Source organism: Hylobates moloch, unplaced genomic scaffold, assembly GCF_009828535.3.
Source record: "Hylobates moloch isolate HMO894 unplaced genomic scaffold, HMol_V3 SCAFFOLD_6, whole genome shotgun sequence".
Taxonomy (NCBI): Eukaryota; Metazoa; Chordata; class Mammalia; order Primates; family Hylobatidae; genus Hylobates; species Hylobates moloch.
Genome location: NW_026652281.1, coordinates 11,722,921 through 11,747,205, shown reverse-complemented (window position 1 = coordinate 11,747,205; position 24,285 = coordinate 11,722,921). Strand labels below are relative to the sequence as shown.

At 41.4% G+C, this 24,285-nt stretch overlaps 1 protein-coding gene across 5 annotated transcripts in view; it reads left to right on the top strand.

Moving 5' to 3' along the window:
- The window catches only part of WWOX (WW domain containing oxidoreductase), an 804,193-nt gene that overhangs the window by 361,354 nt on the left and 418,554 nt on the right, over positions 1-24,285 (top strand). The window contains exon 9 of one of the 5 annotated variants that reach the window (XM_058440466.1): positions 11,607-16,149. The exons of the other annotated variants lie outside the window; for them this stretch is intronic. Within the exon in view, the coding sequence (XP_058296449.1) occupies positions 11,607-11,684 (78 nt within the window). The 3' untranslated portion in view covers positions 11,685-16,149. Of the gene's footprint in view, positions 1-11,606; positions 16,150-24,285 lie in introns of those variants that run through there. 5 annotated transcript variants of the gene reach the window in all.

Here is a 24,285-nt window from a genome sequence, read left to right as displayed (position 1 = left end):
TCTGAAGCTGACCAAAGGACCACAGTAATTCATAACGGGAGAGTAAAATTCGTCAAGACGAGCAAAACAGAAAGGCAGAAATTAATAAAACTCTATGTATTAGTTATCTATCACTGCATAACAAGTTACCTCAATATTTAGCAGGTTAATACAATGGACATTCATTATTTTACAGTCTTTGTAGATTAGGAACCAGCCATGGCTTAGCTGGGCCATCTCCTTTAGAGTCTCACATGCTGCAATCAAGGTGTCCACTGGGCTGGTGTCATCTTCTTACCGACAAAGCTGGTGCCCCAAAAGAATGGGGTCTTATCCTGTTGGGTGTCATGAAGCCAACACACAAAACCGAAAGTAGTGTCAAGCACCACAGGCTTTATTCAATGGCCATAGAATTGAGAAGCAGGAGCATGGCTCACAAATTCACCAATCAGCTTCTCCACTAATGAGGGGTGAGGAAGTTAAAATATAGACTTTGTTGTTGTCGCTGTTTTAATGAAGAGGCTGGATGTTAAAATCAAGGGGAGGAATAATCACGTCTTCTCTTGGAATGGGCAGTGAACTTCCTGGAATCAGAGTGTTGCCTTCCTTTTTATCCTTTTATGGCTTCTTCTGATCATTGTCATGGTGATTGTCAACTGTCCTGGCGCTGCTGAGAGGGCTGTTTAGCCTGGAAGTGGGATTATAATGAAACCTGAGGCCTTTTTGAAGTCCTTGGTTCAGCTATCTTGGTTCTAACAAATCTCAGCTGGTCTGGTTGCAGAGGGAACTTTTTATCACAGGTGTCCTGTTTCTTAAAGATAAGCAGTGTTATTACAGGGTAGAAATTCAGCTATGTCAAGTAGATACTATACCAGGTAACAATCTCAAGGCTCAGTGGGGAAGGATCTGCTTCCACGCCCACATGGTTGCTGGTAGGACTCAATTCCTTATGGCCCAGTGGATCGAGGTCTTTCCTTCCTCGTGTTTCGTTCCTTGCCACGTAGGGATCTCCATCATGGCTGCTGGCTTTATCAAAGCATGTAAGCCAAGAAGGAAATAGAAACCATTTGTTAAATGAAAGTCACAGTTCTTTGTAACGTAACCACGGAAGTGACATCTTACTGCTTTTGCCATATTCTTTTTGTTAGAAGGAAATCTCTGAGTCTGATACTTGTTATAGGGGAAAGGATTTCACGGTGGTATGAATCCTGAGAGGCAGGGGTCATCAGGGCCAGCTACCGCACTCTACAACTTGAATTTTATTTTGGATTTTCATTCCTTTTGGAGGCCCTGCTACATGGCAGTAGATTTACTCACAGGACTTGATGATTTTTCTTGGCCCGCTTGAAGCCATAGCATTTATTATGGATAATTTTGTGTTTTCTTTGCTCTTTTCCTGTTTGCATCCTTTTGTTATCCTTATTTTCCCTCTTTGTGGGCTGAGAGGCACCAAATACACCCATTTAAAATATATATATATTTATGCATTTCTGCTTTATGGTGGGAGATAAGATTTAGTCCTTTAATAAGAAAGCTTATGAAAAGAATAAACAAACTGGTAGATAATATATCCTAAAGTCTAGTATTTGTTTTCATGTTGCCATAGTAGAAGAGGCCCATGTTAATTGATGGCCCAAATCATCTTTCTGAAGAAATGTGTATTGCAGAATTTGGATTTGAGTTACAAAAACTAGGCAGAAAGTGTGAACTTATTTTTTAAGCCATAAAGCTAGGTAAGACTGGCCAATCATTTCAAAGCCTGGGTAGAATATCTAGACTATATGTAATCCTAGAATTTGTTGTTGTTTTGTTATGACTTTTTTTAAGCAGGAAGCTAAAAAAGAAAAATAACCACCCTTTGCTGCTTTTAGAAAACAGGTTTGAGATTGATTTTGAATACTAAAGTTTGGTTTTCATGTTATAAAGCCAACCATGTTAAAAATGTATAATAAAGTATCTAATTTAGCAAAATTCAAATTTCCGCTATGAAATATCAAGCTGTTTTCCTGAGCTGGACTTTCTGCTTCTTCACATGCCACCTTGTGTAGAATTTGAACCACTTTAAACATTGCATCCTTGAGTTTCATATGATGGGGTCTCTTGAATCATTTACATTTTGAAAAAAGAAAGTGAAATATTCTTTAAGAAGCCAAAGTAATCCATGAGAATGTATGGTGTTTGTTCAGCTGGATATCTTATTTATTTGAAGTACTGAGAGAGAAATCTCTTCTGACTGCTCAAAAAAGGGAAGAATAAACAGTCAGAGTGTCCAAGTAATCTGAGCTAGAAAGTTCCTTCTTTCAGAGAAAAGTTATAAAAAGTATATTTGCCGGATCCAATAAAAATACTGTATATCAACTACTGAGACCTGCATAATGTTTTCTTAGTATTCTTACTCTTTAAAAGAAAAAAGAAAACCTGTAAAATTTGGGAACTTAAACTTTTTTTGATATTTTCATATTTCTAGGCAGGTGAGTGCAATAAGTCTGTTTTTTGGTCTTAGAACATAACATTTCTTGTTGGCTGTTGTGTGTGCTATGTGTATGATTTGTCTCTTTGTTAATTCTCTATAACTATAAAAGAGCAAGTAATGAAATTACCATGGCTGAATTCTGAATATTAACCCAGAGCAGATTTCCTCTAAGAAAGATTATAAGAAGATGCTTTTAAAAGAAAACATTATGATATATTTCAAAAGAATTAGATTCTGAAATATACCCAATGAAAACAATACAGTTTTCTTCTGCTTTTTGTACTTCCTGTTCGAACCACTGAGAAGGAGCTGGCATATTTCTTACGTATGAAAAGTAGAATAATATATTGGATTCCTTTATCCCTAACCTGGAAGAGTCTTTCTTGGACTGCAGTTTGCTTTCCCGTTATACTTAAGCTTGTTTATTGCATCTTCCAATGTCACTTTATCTCATTGCCAAGCTAAAGGCTCTGCTGGGTTCTTATTTGAACCCAGAGTGGAGGCCGATTTCATCCAAAACCATTTTTTTTTTTTTTTTTAATTAGAAATTAAACTCACCTTTGCCAAGTCCTCCTGACCATGGATAGGTCCTCATGTTAGTCTGTAATGTGAAGATATGAAATGTATTTGATAAAATAGGAGATTCACTGTGATTTTTCACTGAATGAGTATACATTCTGCAGAACTAGAAGATAAAGATAATAAAACAATTCACATTTCTTAGGACCAGTTTGGTCAGGCTCTGTTCCAAATACCTTTCTTGTGTCAAACTAATTTATTTTCCACAGTCCACTACCAACATGGTGAGATGGGGAGGAGTTGAGAACAGCATATTTTGCTGAGTTTAGTTGCAGAAGGATGCACTGTGAGTTAGCAGAAGCGCCATAAGAACACAGGATTTTGAAGTTGAAGAAACCAGCGTGGAATGAATCCCAGCCCTTCCTTTTAGTGACCTGCTAGCCAGCCACATTACCTCCTTGGGCTTTGGATTTTCTTTTTCACTGTAAAATGGGGAAAGTAGCTCCTACGTCTTTGGGCTGTTGAGGGGAGGTGTGTAGGACACAGCTCAAACCTTTGGTGTATGGTAGATACTAAAGCAATGCTAGTCTTCTTCGTGTGCTACCAGTTAGTATGAATTTTACTGACATCTTGTTGATTTTTGAGGGCATACAGACACTAATTGTCAAGGATATTATTGATTATCTGATGCCCAACCATATGGAGTTACATCACTGCAGGTGAGAAATACCCTTCAACTCTTGATTTTAAGGAAAATCCTTGGGGAACCACCATCATTCCTTCCATCTGATAATGAAGTTATAACGTAATGTATCATTGGAGCCCTTAGTTCAACACTGTCTTTTTTCAGGCCATATTAGTGCAATGGTTAGCATATCAACTTCCTTCCGTTTTTAGTGACTCTAATACATTATATTCACCTTGTTCTCTGCATGTTCTTTAAGTCATGTTAGATCCCTTTTTTGGAAGCAGGTCAAATTTGAATTAATAATATGATTTATCTTGAAGTATAGGCATATCCCACAGAATCTCTTAATACCAGGCCAAAAGTAACTTTATCTTGATCTGTACTTTGGACATATTTCTTGGATTGTCCATGCTCAAAAAAAGAGATTGTGTAACACCCTTTGAACAAATGGATATTTGAGAACCATCCTGTCTTCAGATTTAGATTTTTTCAATTTTTTTTTACTGTCATATGATTCACATGCTAGTTATTGATTGCTATCATGCAGTCTGCCAGCAGCCCAGATGGCAGATCTTTTAATTAGATATGTACATGTTTGTGTGTGTATGCATGTGTGTGTACATGTAATCACAGTTCATCAAGTACCTAATAAATACTTCTTTCTCTCTCTCTCTCTTTTTTTTTTTTTTTTTTTTTTTTTGAGGTGGAGTCTCATTCTGTTGCCCAGGCTGTAGTGCAATGGCGTGATCTTAGCTCATTGGAGCCTCTGACTCTCAGGTTCAAGGGATTCTCTTGCCTCAGCCTCCCAAGTAGCTGGGACTATAGGCATGCACTACCACACCTGGCTAATTTTTATGTTTTTAATAGAGACTAGGTTTTACCATATTGGCCAGGCTGGTATTGAACTCCTGACCTCCATGTGATCTGCCTGCCTTGGCCTCCCAAAGTGCTGGGGTTACAGGCATGAACCACTGTGCCTAGCCTTAATAAGTACATATTTATGTCTTTTGGTCTTTTTCTATTTTTCTACTATTCCCTTTCCCCTATGGCTGCTATTGTTTTCTAGTAAGCTATTTATATCTTTTTTTATTTGTTTGTTTTTGTTTTTGTTTTTTGAGAGGTAATCTTACTCTGTTGCCCAGGCTAAAGCACAGTGGCCAGATTATGGCTCACTGCAGCCTCATGAGCCTCAACCTTCTTGGCCTAAGTGATCCTCCTCTCTCAGCTTCCTGAGTAGCTGGGATTACAGGCACCCGCCTTCATGCCTGGCTAATTTTTGTATTTTTGTGAAGACAGGTTTCATCATGTTGGCCAGGCTGCAGCTATTTATATCTTAAATGTGTACTTGTGAAAAATTTATTTCTCAGCCGTGTGTGGTAGCTCACTGCTGTAATCCTAGTGCTTTGGGAGGCCGAGGCGGGAGGATCACCTAAGGTCAGCAGTTTGAGAACAGCCTGGCCAATATGGTGAGACCCTGTCTGTACTAAAAATACAGAAATTAGTTGGGCATGGTAGCAATGTTTGTAATCCCAGCTGCTTGGGAGGCTGAGGCAGGAAAATCGTTTGAACCCGAGTGGTGGAGGTGGCAGTGAGTGGAGATCACGCCACAGCACCTCAGCCTGGGCGCATGAGCGAGACTATGTCTCAAAAAAAAAAAAAAAAAAAAAAATTTCTTAGTTCATTTAAGATTTTTTATAAAGACAACGGGAGCTAGTGATAGCAACGCAAATGGACACTTGTGGACAGTAACTACTCAACACGTGGGTTTGTTCAAGTTATATCGTGCAGGCAGGCATGTGCAGTTAGAAAATCCGTCTAGGGTAGGGAGAGATAAAACCAGCCACTTCAGCCCTGCTATTTTTATCCTGAAGATTTTTTTTAACTCTGTTTATGAATAAAACATTTTAATCAGTGCTGTATCAACACTGATCAATTTTTTTCGTGGAAGTGTAATACAGGGTGAATTCCATTAAGTCAATTAAATACTTTGATCCAGTTTTTAAACAGTGCAAAGATAGTTAAGCTCTTCTTTTATTGAAAGCCTTTTTACCAAAACCATTTTTTATATTTATTTTATAGTGAAGATTTCATGTATCTGTTTTCTGTACTTGCCAAGTTTTACAGCTTTTTCTATTATGAGTTTTCTTTTGCATCAATTATTTTCACCAAGTCTGACTTTTAGATTGGGCACATCTGGATTTCACCACATCTGGTTTTTGTTGTCATTGAATTTTTGTTAAGGGGGTGATTTCAGTGAGAAATATTTGCCATTAATTTGATGAAAAATCAATATTTATTTATTAACTAATACCCAAGAAATTCCCCAGCAAGCTTCCTCCAGTATTCTAGAGTTTCTCATTTCTTGAGGATTGGTCTCCGGGCATGCTCCTAATCTAATTGTTTCCCAAACTTTCAGTGTTTTGGATGAGTTTGGAAGCCTTGATTTCTGTAGGCTGTGGCAGGACAAATTCTGATGGACAGATCAAGATGTTCTATGTTGCTCTAAAACAGCATCTCTCAAACTTTTTTGGACCACTACCGAAGTTTTTTCTGTTACAACCCAGTACATTTATACTTACTTATATTCGTGTGTGTGTGTGTGTGTGTGTGTATTATATGCATGTGTGTGTATTTGTCTGAAATAAAAGTTTTACAAAATGATGCTTTTATCTATGAGCAGTGTCCTGCTGTTTTTTTTTTTTTTCTTGGTTGTGTTTTTGTGTTTTTGTTGTTGTTGTTTTTTGTTTGTTTGTTTTTGAGATGGAATTTCACTTTTGTTGCCCAGGCTAGAGTGCAATGGCACGATCTCTGCTGACCCCAAGCCCCGCCTCCCAGGATCAAGCGATTCTCCTGCCTCAGCCTCCTGAGTAGCTGGGATTACAGGCATGAGCCACCATGCCTGGGAAATTTTTTTTTGTATTTTTAGCAGAGATTGTTGATGAGGCTGGTCTTGAACTCTCAACCTCAGGTCATCCATCCTCCTCAGCCTCCCAAAGTGCTGGGATTGCAGGCTTGAGCCACTGTGCCCAGCTGTGTTTTTTGTTTTGTTTTGTTTTTGTGTGTGTGCCAATGATGACCCAGTTTCAATACGAACTGTTGGTTTCACCACCCACTATTGGTTTCACCACCCCACTAGATGACAGTCTGGCCTTTGACAGTCACTGCCCCAATACTGTTTGATCTGCTCCTCTCTGATAAATGTTCATTGAGTGCCGCACATGTCAGGTACTGACTTAAGGCATAGCAAATGCAAAAATGAGCAAGGTGTTCTCTTGGCTGTATGGGTGCCTACCTTAGAAGGATGGAGATGGGAAGAATGTGAAAGGGAGGTGAGATGAGCAGCGCTGGGATGCATGGCTTTTCTGTCTTGAGGGTAGATACAAGAGGAGTCCGATAAAGTTGCAGAGCAGAGATGACGTCTTTACTGAGACTTGAATGATGTGTCGCAGGCAAACGTGTTGACACAAATGAGACAATTTTAGGTTCCCTTTGTAGCTGTGGCTGGGCTGGGACAAGGACTATGGACAAAGTTATGGGGGTGCTAAAAACCTCAGTAATGAAGATAAATGATATTGTAATCTAATATTTAAAGAAATCGAGGCTGGGTGTGGTGGCTCACGCCTGTAATCCTAGCACTTTGGGAGGCCAAGGTGGACTTATCACCAGAGTTCAGGAGTTCGAGACCAGCCTGGCCAAAATGGTGAAACGCCGTCTCTACTAAAAACACAAAAAATAGCTGGGTGTGGTAGTGTGTGCCTGTAGTCCCAGCTACTCGGGATGCTGAGGCACGAGAATTGTTCGAACCTGGGAGTAGGAGGCTGCAGTAAGCTGAGATCCAGTGACTGCACTCCCTCAAACCCCCCCCCCCAAAAAAAAAAAAAAAAAAAATCAAAATTAATGCAAAAAATATGATAAAACTTCAAAATTTAAATGAAGACAAATTCAGTGTTATAGCAAAGGCTCAAGTAATGAACATGAATTTATAATGATGCCTCGGGGAGGTGAAGGTAAAAAAAAAAAAAAAAAAAGGCCACCAAGGATGTCATGTTAAAGTTGATGATGACGGAAGTGAGCAGTGATGATGAGATTTAAAAAACTAACTTTTATTTTTACATTATTTTAGCTAGGATTTGTGTTAACATTATTTTAATCAGCTGTGCACTTAAGGGAGGTGGCATAGGCTGGCAGTGGCTATAGGCCAGGACCTGTGCTATGTGGCTTATCTACTTCTCATGCTGATTCTACTTCTGTTACTACCAAAGGAGCTTAGAGGGAATCAGTGACCTGCACAAGGCTATGTAACTAAAGGGGGTGGAGCAGGATTCAAGCCCCTTGCCACGGACTGAAGTGCCCATGCTGTAAATCCCTGCCACCCACAGCCTCTGTTGGCCCCAGGTTGTGTCTGAGTTTCAGAGGTTGTTTTTATAGCAGCAACACAATAAATTGGGAAGAGGGAGACATTTTTAACATAGACTCCAAAAGAGGCTGGAAGAGTTGACCACTTAGAAATGTCACGGGTGTCTGTGAATAGTGTTGGGGGCTGGGAGGCAAGAGAAAAAGTAGTCCTAATGTTGTGCAAGTAGCAGTAGAAACAAACTTTTAAAAAAAATTTAATTTTGTTTATGCATGTGTGCATAAAGAAAAAAAATCTTCTGTGCAGTTAAGGGAATTGGCAATGTTCAGACTGAATGGTAACATTCTCTCTTATCATGTCTGTGTCTGCACGCTTTTTTGTTTTGTTTCTGTTGTCTTCATCAATAGACCTTTTGGGAACCTTCCTCGGATCTCAGATAACAGTTCTTCTGGAACAGGATTATCCAGAGGTAGCAAAAGCTCTCCTGCAAGTATTCCATTGCACTACTTTAAATAAAGCAGCAAACAGTCTTTTCATTCAGTTCAGATTTGCTACTTGTTCTCTTGGTTCCTTCAAAGTAATGACTAAGTACAGGTCTTTAGATAGAGACCTGCACCAAGCAGGTATTGCTTCGTGTCTTCCACGTACATCCTGAGAAAGCGAAGGCAAATTTCACCAGTTGGTAGGTGGAAATAGAAAAACTCTTGATTATTTTTTTCATTCACCAATCTTTTTTTTTTCCCAAAATGCTAAGCTTTATTTGGGGAAATCTTAACAGCCGTTTTTGTAAGACTCTGCATTTACAACATCTGTGGGGGCCGCAGAGGACCTACATGAAAATAACATGAACTAGCCAGGTGCGGTGGCTCATGCCTGTAATCCCAGCACTTTGGGAGGTCGAGGCACGTGGATCACCTGAGGTAAGGAGTTCGAGACCAGCTTGGCCCACATGGTGAAACCTAATCTCTAGTAAAAATACAAAAATTAGCTGGGCGTAGTGGCAGGTGCCTGTAATCACAGCTATCGGGAGGCTGAGGCACGAGAATCGCTTGAACCTGGGAGGCGGAGGTCGCAGTGAGCCAAGATGGCACCACTGCACTCCAGCCTGGGTGACAAAATAAAGCTTTCCCTGGGCTTAGTAACTTGCCTGACTAACATGCTGGAGTTCGTATCCTCTTGTTTCTAGAAGAGAAATCCTGTTTTATTATATATTCTACCCTCTTCTATTCCCTGCCAATTAATTGTTTCACTGATATAGCTTTTTTTTTTTTTTTTGAGACAGGGTCTTGTTGTATTATCCAGGCTAGAGTACAGTGGTGTGATCACAGCTCACTGCAGTCTTGACCTCCCGTGCTCAAGCAATCCTCCGGCCTCAGCCTCCCAAGTAGCTGGGAGTATAGGCAATGCCACCATGCTCGGCTAATGTTTTTGATTTCTTATAGAGACAAGGTCTCTCTATGTTGCCCAGGCTGGTCTGGAACTTCTGTGCTCAAGCCATCCTCCCACCTCAGTCTCACAAAGTGCTGGGATTACAGGTACAAGCCACCATGCCAGGTCATTGGTATACCATTGTTTTTCTTAAACATTTATTTATTTTCTTATATTTACAGCATATGTGGTCATTTTAAATTATTTTATAGCATATAAAAGTAAAAAGATATAAATTTTTTAGCATTAATATTAGGGAAGACAATCTGACATTTAAAAATACATGTCTATATGTGTATACATACACAGAAGTATATATATATATAAATACATGCAAGTACTAGTGGCTGGTAATAGGTGGCGCCATGTTTTATCTGTGTGTTTTGGGGGTGGAATTAGCATGTAGGGGTTGGGAAAGGGGACAGGAGGCTGTGGGATGATTAGTATATTCTTATTTGGCCCTGGGAGGAAAAAAAATCTTTAATTTCCAACAATATTCATTCTCTGTGTCACCTCAGCATTTAATTTACTTCCTTTACACAACTACTTGAAGTTGTCCCAGGCTAGTTGGTCCTATTAATTACAACCTAGAGGGATTCTATTAGTAAACTAATGGATTACAGTATCTAAATGGAAGCCAGCATATGACTTTGGAAAGACTGATCTGCAAGGGCCTTCTGTGGGAAGATTAAATGAAGCTTCTTTTAGCCTTCTCAGGTGGCCACAGTTTTCTATAACCTTGGAGATTATCTAGGCCAAGGCTATTAATTTAGGGATTAAGAAGCCGAACCCAGAAAGGTTAAGAGAGTGTCGTAAGTGCACACCGAAAGAGAGTGGTGTAATGCCCTTTTCACCAGGCTCCAAGCAATTCGCCTATTCTATGTTTTAATGGACATGGTATCCCCAGCATTTTTAATAAATGCCCTTTTCTTGCATACGTATCTGGATATTTCCGAGTGGCCTACAAGTGGATTGTGATTTCATCTTTCATCAGGAGAAGCAGCTTCTCCTCCTCTTCTATCCGTTTTGTTCCTTTTCTAACTATCAAGGTCATGTGGTATCTGCCATTTTGCATATTCTTGCTTCGCTTCATGTTTTGCTTAAACTCTGTGCACATGAATATTTGTGGTATATGGCTTAATTGTAAGCGATCAAGCATCAATGGCTTTTTCTGAGGCAAAATTTACTTTCTGCACTTGCGTGTGCCATTATTACAGATTGCTGATGTTTGCCAATGGATATTCTTGGAAATCATCTTCTGGTTTAAATGCAGTTAAGTATTTAAAAATAATACCAGTGACATGTTTGCATTTACATTGAGCCTGAAGGCCTACTTGATGCTGCAAATGAAAAATTGTTAGACTAGATTTTATTTTATTTTAATTCTTTTTGAGACAGGGTCTTACTCTGTCATCCAGGCTGGAGTGCAGTGGTGCAATCATGGCTCACTGCAGTTTTGACCACCCTGGTTCAGGCGAACCTCCCACCTCAGTCTCCCGGTTAGTTAGGACTACAGGCACACGCTAGCCTGCCCAGCTAATTTTTTGTATTATTTATAGAGATGGGCTTTTCACCATAATGTTCAGGCTGGTGTTGAACTCCTGGGCTCAAGCAATGCGCCCACCTCGGCCGCCCAAAGTGCTGGGATTACAGGCATGAGCCACTGCACCTGGACTCCACTATGCCTTCCCCTCCCCTTCCCTCCCTTCCCCACCCTATAGAGTCTCGCTGTTTTGCCCAGGCTGGAGTGCAGTGGCACTATCTGGTCTTACTGCAACCTATGCCTCCCAGATTCAAGAGATTCTTGAGCCTTCCAGGTAGATTCTCAGCCTTCCAAGTAGCTGGTTTTACAGGCATGTACCACCACACCCAGCTAGTTTTTGTATTTTTAGTAGAGACGGGGTTTCACCATGTTGGCCAGGTTGGTCTTGAACCCCTGGCCTCTCCTCGGCCTTGCAAAGTGCAGGGATTACAGGTACCCCGCCTGGCTGATACTTTCCTAAGTTGCTTTCAGTTTAATAACCTGTCTTCAGTCTACTCTATATCCTTTTCTCTCCTTTCCTCCCTGAATACTCATGCTTCCAGTGCACGGATTTCTCCAACCCTGAATATGACAGATACCAAAACCATACTAGCTCTTCCACAGATGCCTGTTTGTTTTGCAGAAAATTCGCCTGAATGACTCAGACTTGGAGCTTGGAAGAGGGAGAACTGATGTGGCCTGTAGGAGACGTGTCCAATGATGTGCTGTGTCCTTGCTTTTGAAGAACTAAAGAGTAGACTTGACCACTTTTTAAACATGACGTTCGATCCATGTGGCATAGGAAGGATGGGATCCACAAGACGGAGTGATCTTTACACAGTCCTCGTGACCATAAATACTAAACGAATGCTGTATTTCAGTTGAGTTTTTAGTTTGCTCTGTTATGTGAGGACATATCACTTGCACCTCACTGTGAGTTTGAAACTGTTTTCTATGGAGAATAATTTTGAAGAAATAGGCCCTCCAGATATCAGTAGGGACAGGGGTGTCACTAATCTTGATTACCAAGTTCTTGCCACAGATAGAAGCCATGCTGCTGCGCAAGTTTCATATTTGAAGAGTGGACATCTGACACAGTGTTGGTGGTTGTTAAAGTGTATGGCTATTACTGTGTTGCTTTGGAAGCTGGATGCCACAACAAAACTGCAGAATTCCATGTTTGGTACTTTTCTGACTTGATTAAAGTGACTTGTGCATACTGATTTCACTATCCATGACTGCTGGCCTTAACTTTCTCGTGTACTTACTTTAAATCAGAGAGCCCAGCTGCCCAGTTCTAGCTTGTCCTGGGTGTCCTATATTTGACACAGGCCCTCCCAGCATTCTGAGTCACTGTCCGCTGCTCTTGCACTGTCCGTTACCCAAAAGAGGAACTCATCAGTAAGGCCAGAAAGGAAAGGGAGGAAAAAAAAAAGAAAAAAAAAAAAGAGTATATTTACAGATGATAAAGAATTCTGGGCATGAGAAGCCCAGCCAAACAAACAGAATGTGTGCATAGGTGGGACTGCTGATCTTGTTTTATGAAAGAAATAAACCCAAGTCAAACAGATCCTTTTGCAAGGATCCCCATGTGTGTATGTCTGACCCAGTGACAGGTAAGGCAGCCAGGAGCTGCTGTTATTTCAGTGCAAAGCTGTTTTCACAATCACAGCCATGCACAGCTCAGAAACCTTCACAGGTCATGCCTGAATACCTTCAGTGTGCCCCATGTAAAAATACACTGCAAGTCGATTGGACATGCCCTATCAATTATACCTTATTTATGATCATCGAGCCCTCCTTTTTCCTGTCATGCTTTAGAATTATGGGCTGGAGCAGTTTTTAATACTCTATTTATTTTAGGGGAGGAAAATGTTTTTCTTTAACCACAACATTCATGCAATACCAACTGCTGGCAGTTTCCCCAGCATTTAAGGAATTATTGTTGTAAGACTTTTATGTTCCGTACTTCAGTCAGCCAGAGCCAGCAGTATCCCAATAGAAGGACCCTCAACAGACCATTTTCAGCATTTTGCTACAATTAAACTCCTCTGGTTTTAGCCCTCAGGCAATTTAGTACCTTTTTACATATGCACATTATGAACTTTTGACCAGGGTCTAGCAGTCGTATATTAGAGTGCTGCTCTTGAAGGCAGGCTTCACAAGTTCCTCTGAGGATTACAGTTGGAGTCAGTTGTGGAAAAGGTAATTTAAGCAACTTGCAGCGAGGCCATTCAGAATCTCAGCGATGATCCTAAATATCTTTCTCTCTTGTTCACACTTTTTTTTTTTTTCCTTGTTTCCTCTGGAAGCTGGTAGCAGGAGCTTTCAAAGTCTGTGATTGATCTTTTATTCAGTAGCTAACGAGGGCTGTGATTCTATTACTGCACTACAAGGCAAGAGAACAGTGATTTAATGAAGTGTCTAGTGAGCCGGCCATAGATTTATCCTGTTGTCGCTAATTTGCAGCGCCGTTGCCAGCATAAAGGAAACTGCGCTCACACTGCTATTAAGCAGGTATTTCCTTAGTAAATTGTTGTAAGGTCAGGTACAGTTATCTGAGCAAAAGCAATGCCTTACCTCTTCAGTGTCTGCAAATGACAGCCGCCGTGCTGAGCGCTCACTGAAGTGGAACCGGGAGATCAGAGGTCCGTCTCCAAGTCGCCCTTAGCGGAGGCAGGAGCAGATGAACTGCCAAGTAGGAGTAATAGAGTCATAATTGGTGATTAGAACTGGAAAGGTGCAATAACATCTTAATACAAACTGGCGTATGTTATAGTTACTGTCAGTTGTTGTAAACTCGTCCTGCCGCCTGGACTAGTTACGTTTCCCTTGATTAGCTCTGAGAAACGAGGCAGCAGGCACTGGGGCAGCCACACAGACAACATCCAAATTTTTGTTGCTTTCCTAGGTCTTGCACTGTCCTTACTGTTTTCCTTGGGCACCCTGTTCACCCCTTAGAACATACTACAGTAACCTTTTCCCACCACCGTGGGAGGACTGTGTTTTCGTAAATGTCCTCTGATCTCTCCTCTTCGCAGGCGCAGTGACATTTATGCACACTGGCTTTGAGGCTCGTTGAACTTTTGTTTTATTTGCCTTTGCTGAGGCGGGGGGAGGTCTTTGCTTCATGTCAGATCCATATCCCACTGCAATTCTTTGTTACTGTAGCAGATTTGGGGTTGGCGTGCCAGAGTGAAAACACGAAAGAAAATAAATAGGCAGCACTGAGGAATTATACACTTGAGCTTGGCATTTTTCTCAATGCAGGGCTATTTTAGGTGCAGTGCGCATGTTGGAGGTGCCCTTGCAGATATAGGTAGGCAATGTCCATCCGTGGTAAAAAGCAATCGAAGAAGTTCTTACCCGATGCTTAATGAATTGCCAGGCTGGTTAAAAAGCATAACCCTTGAAACCTGGGGTGTCCAACTGCTAATTTATATAGACTGGAGATATTTCCATGCCTTGCAGCAAAATTTTTTTTTAAATTCACAGAAGCAGCAGCTATCCAGCATTGTCCAGGTGTGCTGAGTAGCTGTCGTTATTTATAAACATGTAACTGGTCATTTCTATGTTTTGAGTAGGATATGGCTTATCAGGATATGTAGTAGAGGAAAATGAGATGAGATAATGAGATCATATACACTGAAGCATCTTATGAATCTGGCGCATAGTAGGTTCTCAATAAATATTTTTTGATTCTGTCACTGTTAGAATCTGTTGGCTGAAACTCTGTCATCTGGCTCTCACTCTGCTCCATAAAACTTGGGTAATTCTAATGCTTACTTCACCCCAGGGCTGATGTGTGTTAGGTTAGGGTTTATGATCAAGTAAAGAGTTTAAAGAAGTGTTTTATGAGGGAGTTGTGTTTGCACATGATCACCTGGTAATTTAAGAGGGTGAGCTCAACTTCCTAATTTTCTAGTATGGACCTTTGGATCTCAGGACGAGGGTGTTCAATTTGTACTGCTGGTGGAGCTGCTATTCCATTAAGGGAGTCTTTCTCCAAGGGAACAGAAATTTTAGGTTGTTGATCTGGAGATCAGAACCTAGGCCAGGCAAGGCAGTGGGCTGCTGTAGAGGAGATGAAGCTGATCAGAGCACACCCACACCAGTGACAACTGGTCAGGACCTGGGAAGGGCTCTGACCGATTCATCTCAGAGAGCTGTGGCATGAGGAACACTGAGACATAATGCTTATTGCTTAATATTGTGGACAAGGGACTCTCTGAGTTGTCTAGTACTAAGCAGAATGGAAGGGAAGGATGGAAGGAAGAGAAGGAGAGACGGAGGGAGATGGAGGATGACAGGGAGATGGAGGGAGGCAAAAAGAAAAAGGGAGAAGGAAAGAGGAGAGAGGGGAAGGGAGGAAAGAAAGAAGAGAGAGAAGGAGGAAGAGAGGGAAGGAGGCACAGAGGTAGAGAGGCAGGGAGATAATGGAGATCCTGGCCAAAAGTTAATGCTCAGTTTCTCGCAGTCCACAGAAAGCATCTTGACCAAGTGACTGAAAACAAATAGTATCACAAAGTACTAGGATTTCTTGGGTGCTTACCATGTGCCATATTTCCTTGAATCTTCATGGCGATCCTTCAAGGGATCCTTGTTTTCTAGAAGGTAAAGGTGCAGGTTAGAGGCTTTGTCAGAAGCAAGTCAGGACTTGAAGGCAGATCTGTCTACATTTCTCCCTCTGTAAATCCAGAGCTGCTGCCTCATTTCTTATGTTGCCCCCACCCATGCAGCAATTCTTCCTGGGAGGCTTCGTTGTTCATACTCATAAAGGGCCCCATTCAGTCTCCTTTTTGGAGAAATGGCCACTGCAACTCTCTGTTCTGACTTGGGGAAATGTTAGACCCTCAATAAGGAAACTCAGAGAAAGAAGAAATAAAACATATTACTCCATTCTCATACTGCTGTGAAGAAATACCCGAGACTGGGTAATTTATAAAGAGAAAGAGATTTACTGAACTCAATCATTCTACCTTGCTGGGGAGGCCTCAAACTCATGGCAGAAGGCAAAGGAGGAGAAAAGGCACATCTTACATGGCAGCAGACAAGAAAGTGTGTGCAGGGAACTGCCCTTTATAAAATCATCAGATCTCATGAGATTTATTCACTATCAAGGGAACAGCACAGGCAGATCCTGTGGCCATGACTCAGTTACTTCCCACTGAGTCCCCATCATGACACATGGGAATTATGGGAACTACAGTTCAAACGTTGAAACAAATGTTTAGGCTTAAAATTTACACTTTTTACCTTTAATGTGGCCTGAGAGGATGTGTTTTTGCCTTTTTTGGGACAGAGTCTCGCTCTGTTGCCCAGGCTGGAGTGCAGTGGCGCAGTCTCGGCTCACTGCAAGCTCTGCCTCCCAGGTTCACGCCATTCTCCTGCCTCAGCCTCTCCGAGTAGCTGGGACTACAGGTGCCCGCCACCAGGCCCGGCTAATTTTTTGTATTTTTAGTAGAGACGGGGTTTCACCGTGATCTGCCTGCCTCGGCCTCCCAAAGTGCTGGGATTACAAGCGTGAGCCACCGCGCCCGGCCGCTATTTTCTTTTTTTAAGAGACAGAGTCTTGCTGTGTTGCCCAGGCCATTCTCCAACTCCTGAGCTCAAGCAGTCCACCTTCCTCAGCCTCCCAAAGTGTTGGGATTACACGTGTGAGCCACAACACCCAGCCTGGGGGAGGGTTTGTTAAAGAACTGTTTGTTTTATCACATGACCACAAGTTAAAATGTTGGGCAATGTCCCTGAATGATATCTTTTCACTATTAACTCACATGGATCCATAATCTCTGAATTTAACATGCTTTTTAGGAATGTGTTCATATTTTCCAGCTATAAAACCTATTTTAGTAATTTACTTCCTTGTAAATGTTCCTTGGTATATAAATTTAGCATATTTCCTTTTAATTGCCCAGGTAAATAATACCTATCATTAGAGGGCACCGGTAGTGTAATCAACTTATTTTTTAAAATGTATTCTGTGTTTCATGATTTTTTCTAAATAACTGATCTTTACAGTCTGAATTGCATTCTGTTGGGCTTGACTTATTTTTAAATTAAAAGAGGCTAGTACATTAAGCACAAGAGGTCACATATGATATTCCATTTACATAAAATATGCAGAGTAGGCAAATTCATAAAGACAGAATATGAATTGGTGGTTTCTGGGGCGGCAGGGGTTAAGGGGAGTAGGGAATGACTGTTAATGGGTACAAGTTTCTTTTTTTTGTTTGTTTTTTTTTTTTGTTTTGTTTTGTTGAGAGGGAGTCTTGCTCTGTTGCCCAGGCTGGAGTGCAGTGGCACGATCTCCGCTCATCACAAGCTCCGCCTCCTAGGTTCACACGATTCTCCTGCGTCAGCCTTCAGAGGAGATGGGACTACAGGCGCCCGCCACCATGCTCGGCTAATTTTTTGTATTTTTAGTAGAGACGGGGTTTCACCGTGCTAGCCAGGTTGCTCTCAATCTCCTGAACTTGTAATCCATCCGCCTTGGCCTCTCAAAGTGCTGGGGTTACAGGCATGAGCCACCGCACCCGGCCATTGGGTACAAGTTTCCTTTGGGGTGGCGCAACTGTTTTGGAACTAGATAGAGGTGATAGCTGTATGACACTGTGAATGTACTAAATGACACTAAATTGTGCACTTTGAAATGATTTAGGTGAATTTCATCTCAGCAAAAAGAGGCTAACACATAAGGAGATATATTTTGACCCATGTGGCATATTAAGCTGCTGCTGTTGTTTTTTAATATTCCAGCTGCGTGCAGTGGCTCACGCCTGTAATCCCAGCACTTTGGGTGGCCGAGATGGGTGGATCACTTGAGGTCAGGAGTTCGAGGCCAGCCTGACCAACATGGTGAAACCCTGTCTCTAATATAAACTCCATCTTTACTGTAAATACAAAAATTAGCCGGGCTTGGCAGTGGGAGCCTGTAATCCCAGCTACTCAGGAGTATGAGACAGGAGAATCACTTGAACCTGAGAGGCAGAGGTTGCAGTGAGCCAATATCTCACCTCTGCACTCCAGCCTGGGCAACAGAGCGAGACTCCATCTCAAAAAAAAAAAGAAACAAATTTTTTTTTCTTCCATCTGTATCACACAGTTTCACCGTCGTAGCATGGGCAGGAAATAACTGGGTTGTATGTAATGCCCAGGTAAAGTAAACAGATCTTGGAGAGGGCCACCGATCCCTACCCTGCATGGGGGTATTCACAGAGCGGTGGGGACACTAAACGTACCTTATCTCTTGACCATGCTATTGATTAGTTATGTGTTTGCCTGTGTTATTAATAATGTATACCTTAAAAAATCTATGTGCATTGTAGTCTTTGATCTTGTCATGAATTTCAAAGCCAGAGATTCCATTTTCTTTCTTTTTAAAAAAAAGTTTTCAAAGAGGTTGGAAGTAAATTTAAAATTTTTCCCCTTTCTAGCTGAGGACTTTCTACCGATCATCATCCATGTTAATTAGATACGCGTGTATGTGTATGTATGATGTATATACCCATATACACACATAGTCTATATATACATGTATATGCACATACACATATATACACATATTTTAAGGAGAGAATTATAAAATGATCAATTCAAGCTTACTATATTCTAGAGGTGAGGAATATTTGAATACAAGACTTATCTAGTAGATTAAAACAGAAATTAAAGACTGTAGACTAAGGCAGGATCAAAGGACCTCTTTTCATTGTTCTTTTATTGTTTATTGACTTCAAAAAGACTTTTTAGTTTAAACTGACTTTAATGTCTCTTGAATGCTCTTTTGTAAAACGACTTTGAAAACTCGGGGATAATGTCTTCATTAAGTGGAGAAAAATCTTGGGGAAAATGTAACTGTAACTTGGCTTTCATTAGAGTAGAAAGAGATAAAGCTTTGCTTAATTAATGTCTGTTTTCCCTCTGTTCAGAAGTATAAGGAAAAAGGGGACTGAAATTAGTGCTGATAAAAGCTTGGAGTAGACTTTATAGCACTGAAACTTTTTTTTCTTCCTTACTTAGAATTTGGAAGAACATACTTCATACAATGCTATGAAGCATATTGGAAGATTTTAGGTGCCCTGTCTTCCTGGATATAAAATGACTCCAAACCCAGTGATACTGATCACCCTGGCTTCTTTTCCACCTTTCTCACTTCATTGTCTTTGTGTGTGTTTCTGACATCTGTTTACCAATGGACAATCTTGGCGATGGGGGGGTTCTGTTGGTATATTTTCTTTACTGCTTAACAAAACTCAAAATGCTTTCTGCTCTTTCCCAAGCCACCAATCGAAACTGACGCTTTTGAGTGTCCTCATTGCCCTCTGGGAATGTTCATGGCCTCTGGGAGTCCAAGAATTACTTTTACACTGGATCTTCATTACTTCTACTATTTTGTGGCTTTCTACCAGTTCTCTGCTCAGCTTCTCTTTTCTGGAGACCTGATCTGCTTTGTTAGCTTAGAATGCTGTTCTAGGCTGTCTTTTTTTTTTCTTTTTTTTTAAACTTCATGGTGAGCAGAACGCTGAACTCCAGACTGTGAGGCCCCACCTGTGCAGCCTGCTGGCTCCTCATACCAGCTGCCTTGTCACCTTAACCCCACCTATTGTTGCAACGGCAGAAAAAGAGAATTGCACAGAGGAACACCACCTATCAGAGTTCACACTGAGTTTGCAGATTCATCCTTTTGCTTCCACCCATCCCAAGGAATGCTGTGCTTGGAAGGGTCATCTCATGGTCCATTGTTGTCCCTATTAGAAGAGATTTCAGGCCTTCCCTTGTTGTAGCTTGATAGTTACAGGGATTGCTAGGGTAAATGGAAAAAGCACATGACTTGGGATACAGACCTAGTACAAATCTCATGTCTAATTTATACTAACTAGTTCATGGACCTAGCCTAGGTTACTGCACCTATTTGAGCCTCAGTTTTCCTATCTGCAAAGGAGGGATGATAGTACTTACTCCAGAGAATTGTTGTTGGATCAGATGAGTTGGAGTGGGATGCAGCAACAACCTGTGTTCTGATTTCAGCAACACTGTGCATTGTAATTCCATATTATATTATAACCCATCTTCTGTGGGTCTTTCTTTGGGGGAAGCTAACATTTTAAAAGGTTTCCCTTTTTAACCTGTGACCCCCTCTACCCCAAAAGTATATTCAAGAGCGAAACTTTTGGTATGACGATGTCTTACACCAATAGTTCTGAATGACTTGACTTAGCTATCTTTTTTGAGTCTCTCAATAGATAGATGGATGGATAGGTTGATTTTGTTGTAACACCTGTGCAGCCTTGCTGGCCTTACTTGTTTTCAAATACTCCAATGCCATTGAGTCAGATTTCAGAGGCAGATGGTGACACCTCAGGTTTTAAGTTGCAAGAAGTCACCACAGCTTTGTTATGGTAAACCATCAGGGCTATTTATTCCCTCTCCTGAGAAGCATAATTGAGCCTCCAAACCACCCACCAATATATCTGCCTGTAAAATATTTAAGAACTGGTACTGTGAAGACATTTCCCTCATGCAATTTGTTTTCCATCTAAGAGCAGAACAAGGAAAATATAGCTGACTATACCTTACAAAGCCACACTCTTTTTTTTTTTTTTTTTGAGACGGAGTCTCGCTCTGTTGCCCAGGCTGGAGTGCAGTGGCGCGATCTTGGCTCACTGCAAGCTCCGCCTCCCAGGTTCACGCCATTCTCCTGCCTCAGCCTCTCCGAGTAGCTGGGACTACAGGTGCCCGCCACCACGCCTGGCTGACTTTTTGTCTTTTTAGTAGAGACGGGGTTTCACCATGGTCTCGATCTCCTGAGCTCGTGATCCGCCCGCCTCGGCCTTCCAAAGTGCTGGGATTACAAGTGTGAGCCACTGCGCCTGGCCCTTATCTTGCTGTTCTCTAAAGTATAGCTGACTTGGAATATGTGCCCTCAAGTTTTGCTACGTTGAAAAAAATGATGGGCCGGGCTCAGTGGCTCATGCCTGTAATCCCAGCACTTTGGAAGGCCAAGGCGGGTGGATCACCTGAGGTCAGGAGTTTGAGACCAGCCTGACTAACATGGTGAAACCATTTCTCTACTGAAAATACAAAAATTCGCCATGCATGGTGGTACACACCTGTAGTCCCAGCTACTTGGGAGGCTGAAGCAGGAGAATCGCTTGAACCCGGGAGGCAGAGGTTGCAGTGAGGCGAGATCGTGCCACTGTTCTCCAGCCAGGGCGACAAGAGTGAAACTCCGTCTCAAAGAAAAAAAAAAAAAAATTACGTCCTTTCGTTGTCAGAGCATCAGCACAATATATCTTAGATCAAGATGGGATTATTGCGCTACTCCTTTCTTGCCCAGTCTGTGGTTTAGCACAGGAAAAGGCAAACTAGGGCCCTTGGGCCAAATCTGACCTGCAGCCTGTATTTGTGCCGCCTGCAAGAGAACATTTTTAAATTGTTGAAAAAATATGAAATGGAAAAATATTTCAAGGTGTGTGAAAACTACATGAAGTTTAAACTTGAGTGTCCTTAAGTAAAGTTTTATTGGAACACAGTGTTGCTTATCTTTTATGTATTGCTTGTTTGCTTTGAGACTGAGTCTCACTTTGTCACCCAGGCAGTGGTGCAATGGTGCGATTTCTGCTCACTGCAACCTGCATCTCCCACATCCAAGTGATTGTCGTGCCTCAGCCTCCCAAGTGGCTTGGAGTATAGGCACGTGGCACCACACCTGGATAATTTTTGTAGTTTTAGTGGAGACAGGATTTCACCATATTGACCAGGCTTGTCTTGAACTCCTGACCTCACGTGATAGACCCGCCTCAGCCTCCGAAATTGCTAGGATTACAGGTGTGAGCCACCATTCCCGACCTTTTTATGTATTGTTGATACAGTATGGCAAGGGAAGAGTTAAATGATTGCAACAGATTAGAGCATAGCACAAAGAGCTGACAATATTGACTGACTGGCCCTCTCAGACAAATTTTGCCAACACCCGGGTGAGCAGATATACTTATCTGTGAGCAGAGGTGATACAGGGGAGATTGTTACCCAAAGAAATGTGGAAAGATGAGAATGTTGCCGCCATTGCTGATATGGAGCATTTTTTTTGGAATTCTCTTAAGCAAGTCCCAAGCTTGACTTTCCCTATGTACCCTACTCTTTACTCCCAGATCTTTGCAAGGTAAGCCATCAGGTGTTAGCTGAAGATATGGCAACACACTGGTGGTCCTCTGAACGCCAACAAGAGTCACCTCTAAGATGATCCAGCCGTTGCGTGGTGTAGCATGCCAAGTCCTCGCAGCACGCACGCTGCCATTTTTCTTCTCCGTTGTTACCGTATTAATTTAGGGATGATGAGGAGAAAGTGGTCTCCTTTTACCTGTTAATTCCTTGGAGGAAGTTCTGTTCGAAATGAATAGTCTTGAAATATGTAATAAAGTTACCTATCAGGACCGCTTTTACGGAGATTTAAATGTGATAATAAGAATAAAGGAAAATGAAGTGACATTGAGGGCGTCTTCTTTTATAACAGCCCTTGGTCTTGCCTGTTAAGCACCCTGTAAAATGACTTTTACACATTTATGGATTGAAATGGTTCTGTTGAAATTTTAAGTGTTAACATTGTTCAAACTTCCATTACTAACACCTCTCACATTGTTAGAAAACAGTTTTATGTTTGACATTTTGATCATACTAACCTGGGACATTTTATGCTAAAGTTCTCATTTCATGCCTTAGGAATCCCCTGCTTATTTTGATTTTAGCACCTTTGGATAGGAAGCCAATACATTATGTTTGCACATCTTACCCCGATGCACTCTCTAAACCGATCATCACAGAAGATATTTTGTAGTGATGGAGAAAGCTTAAATGTCTCATTTGTCAGGTTGGCTTGGGTAGAAAATAAGGATTTCCACACCCTCATCCTGGTTCCTTCCCTTTTAGATTTTCTTGTTGGCTTTTCTTTAAAGCTGCTGTTATTCAGACGACAGTCTGTAAAATGCACTTTACTTGTTGTAACAGATTTATTGAGAGATAATTTACATGCTATACAATTCATGCATTTAAAGTGTACAATTCAGTGGCTCTGTCTATTCACAGGGTGGTGCAGCCATCACCACAGTCAGTTTTGTTACCTGAAGGAGAGAGCCTGCACCCCGTATTTTTCACCTCCCTTTCTCCACTTCAACTCTTCCCCAGCCCCTGCGAACCACTAGTCTGCTCTTCATCTCCATGTGTTTGTATATTCTGGACGTTTCTCATTAATGGGCTCACACAATATGTGGTTTTTTGTGAGTGATCCTTTCGCTTTGCATCCATCATGTTTTCAAGATACTGCACCTTATTTTTCAGTTCCTTGCTTGTTTTTTCTTACAAACACATTTTTAAAAATGAGTAAACATGTACAAAAAAATTTATTTAGGCATGCCAGGTTTATGAGATTCATCTTTGTAGCCACTAAGAGCTACTAACAGTGCTAACATAGCCTAGGCATTCTAAATGTGTTTGTCAGGTGCATAAATCTGTGGTTGACTTGGTCCTTAAACTCTCCCTTAGTATAGCTGTAGGGACATGCAAAAGAAAGGCTGGCTCATTAATTGATATGTCCAGAGTTCTGCTTTAGAAATCATAATGTGGACATCATTGATTTCTCTGATGCTGGAAGCTGCTGCTGCTTCTTGGTCTTTATCTTCTCCTCCCTGTGTATTGAGAGCAGAGACCTCCTTGTGCTGTTTTGGGCTCTCCTTGTTTACCCAGATTGCGTGCGTCAGCACCTTCTTAAAATATTAGTGTTGCTGAGATAGGAGCTTTTGGTAGATGGATAAATTGGGATTTGTAAATATTTTGCTTAGTTTTTCTCAGAGTTTTGCAAAAGAGAATAAAGAGTTGGTTTGTTGTAAGGTGGTCCTTTATAAAGTTTAGGTCTGTTTTAACAAGGCTGACTTGGGTTGAAGATAACTGGAGCCATGACTTTCATCTTGATGGACAGAGTGCTCACCCTACTTTTTTATTGTATTTTTCTATTTCATTTCATTTAAGACAGCGTCTCTCTCTGTTACCCAGGCTGGAGTGCAGTGACGTTATCTTGGTTCACTGCAACCTACAACTCCTGGGTTCAAGTGATTCTGATGTCTCAGCCTCCCCAGTAGCTGGCATTACAGGCATGTGCCACCACACCGGCTAATTTTATGTATTTTTTAGTAGAGATGCAGTTTCACCATGTTGGCCAGGCTGGTCTCGAACTCCTGAATTCAAATGATCTGCCTGCCTGAACCTCTCAAAATGCTGTGATTACATTTTAAAACTCTACCTTTTAAAAATAAGAACCTGGACAAAGAGAT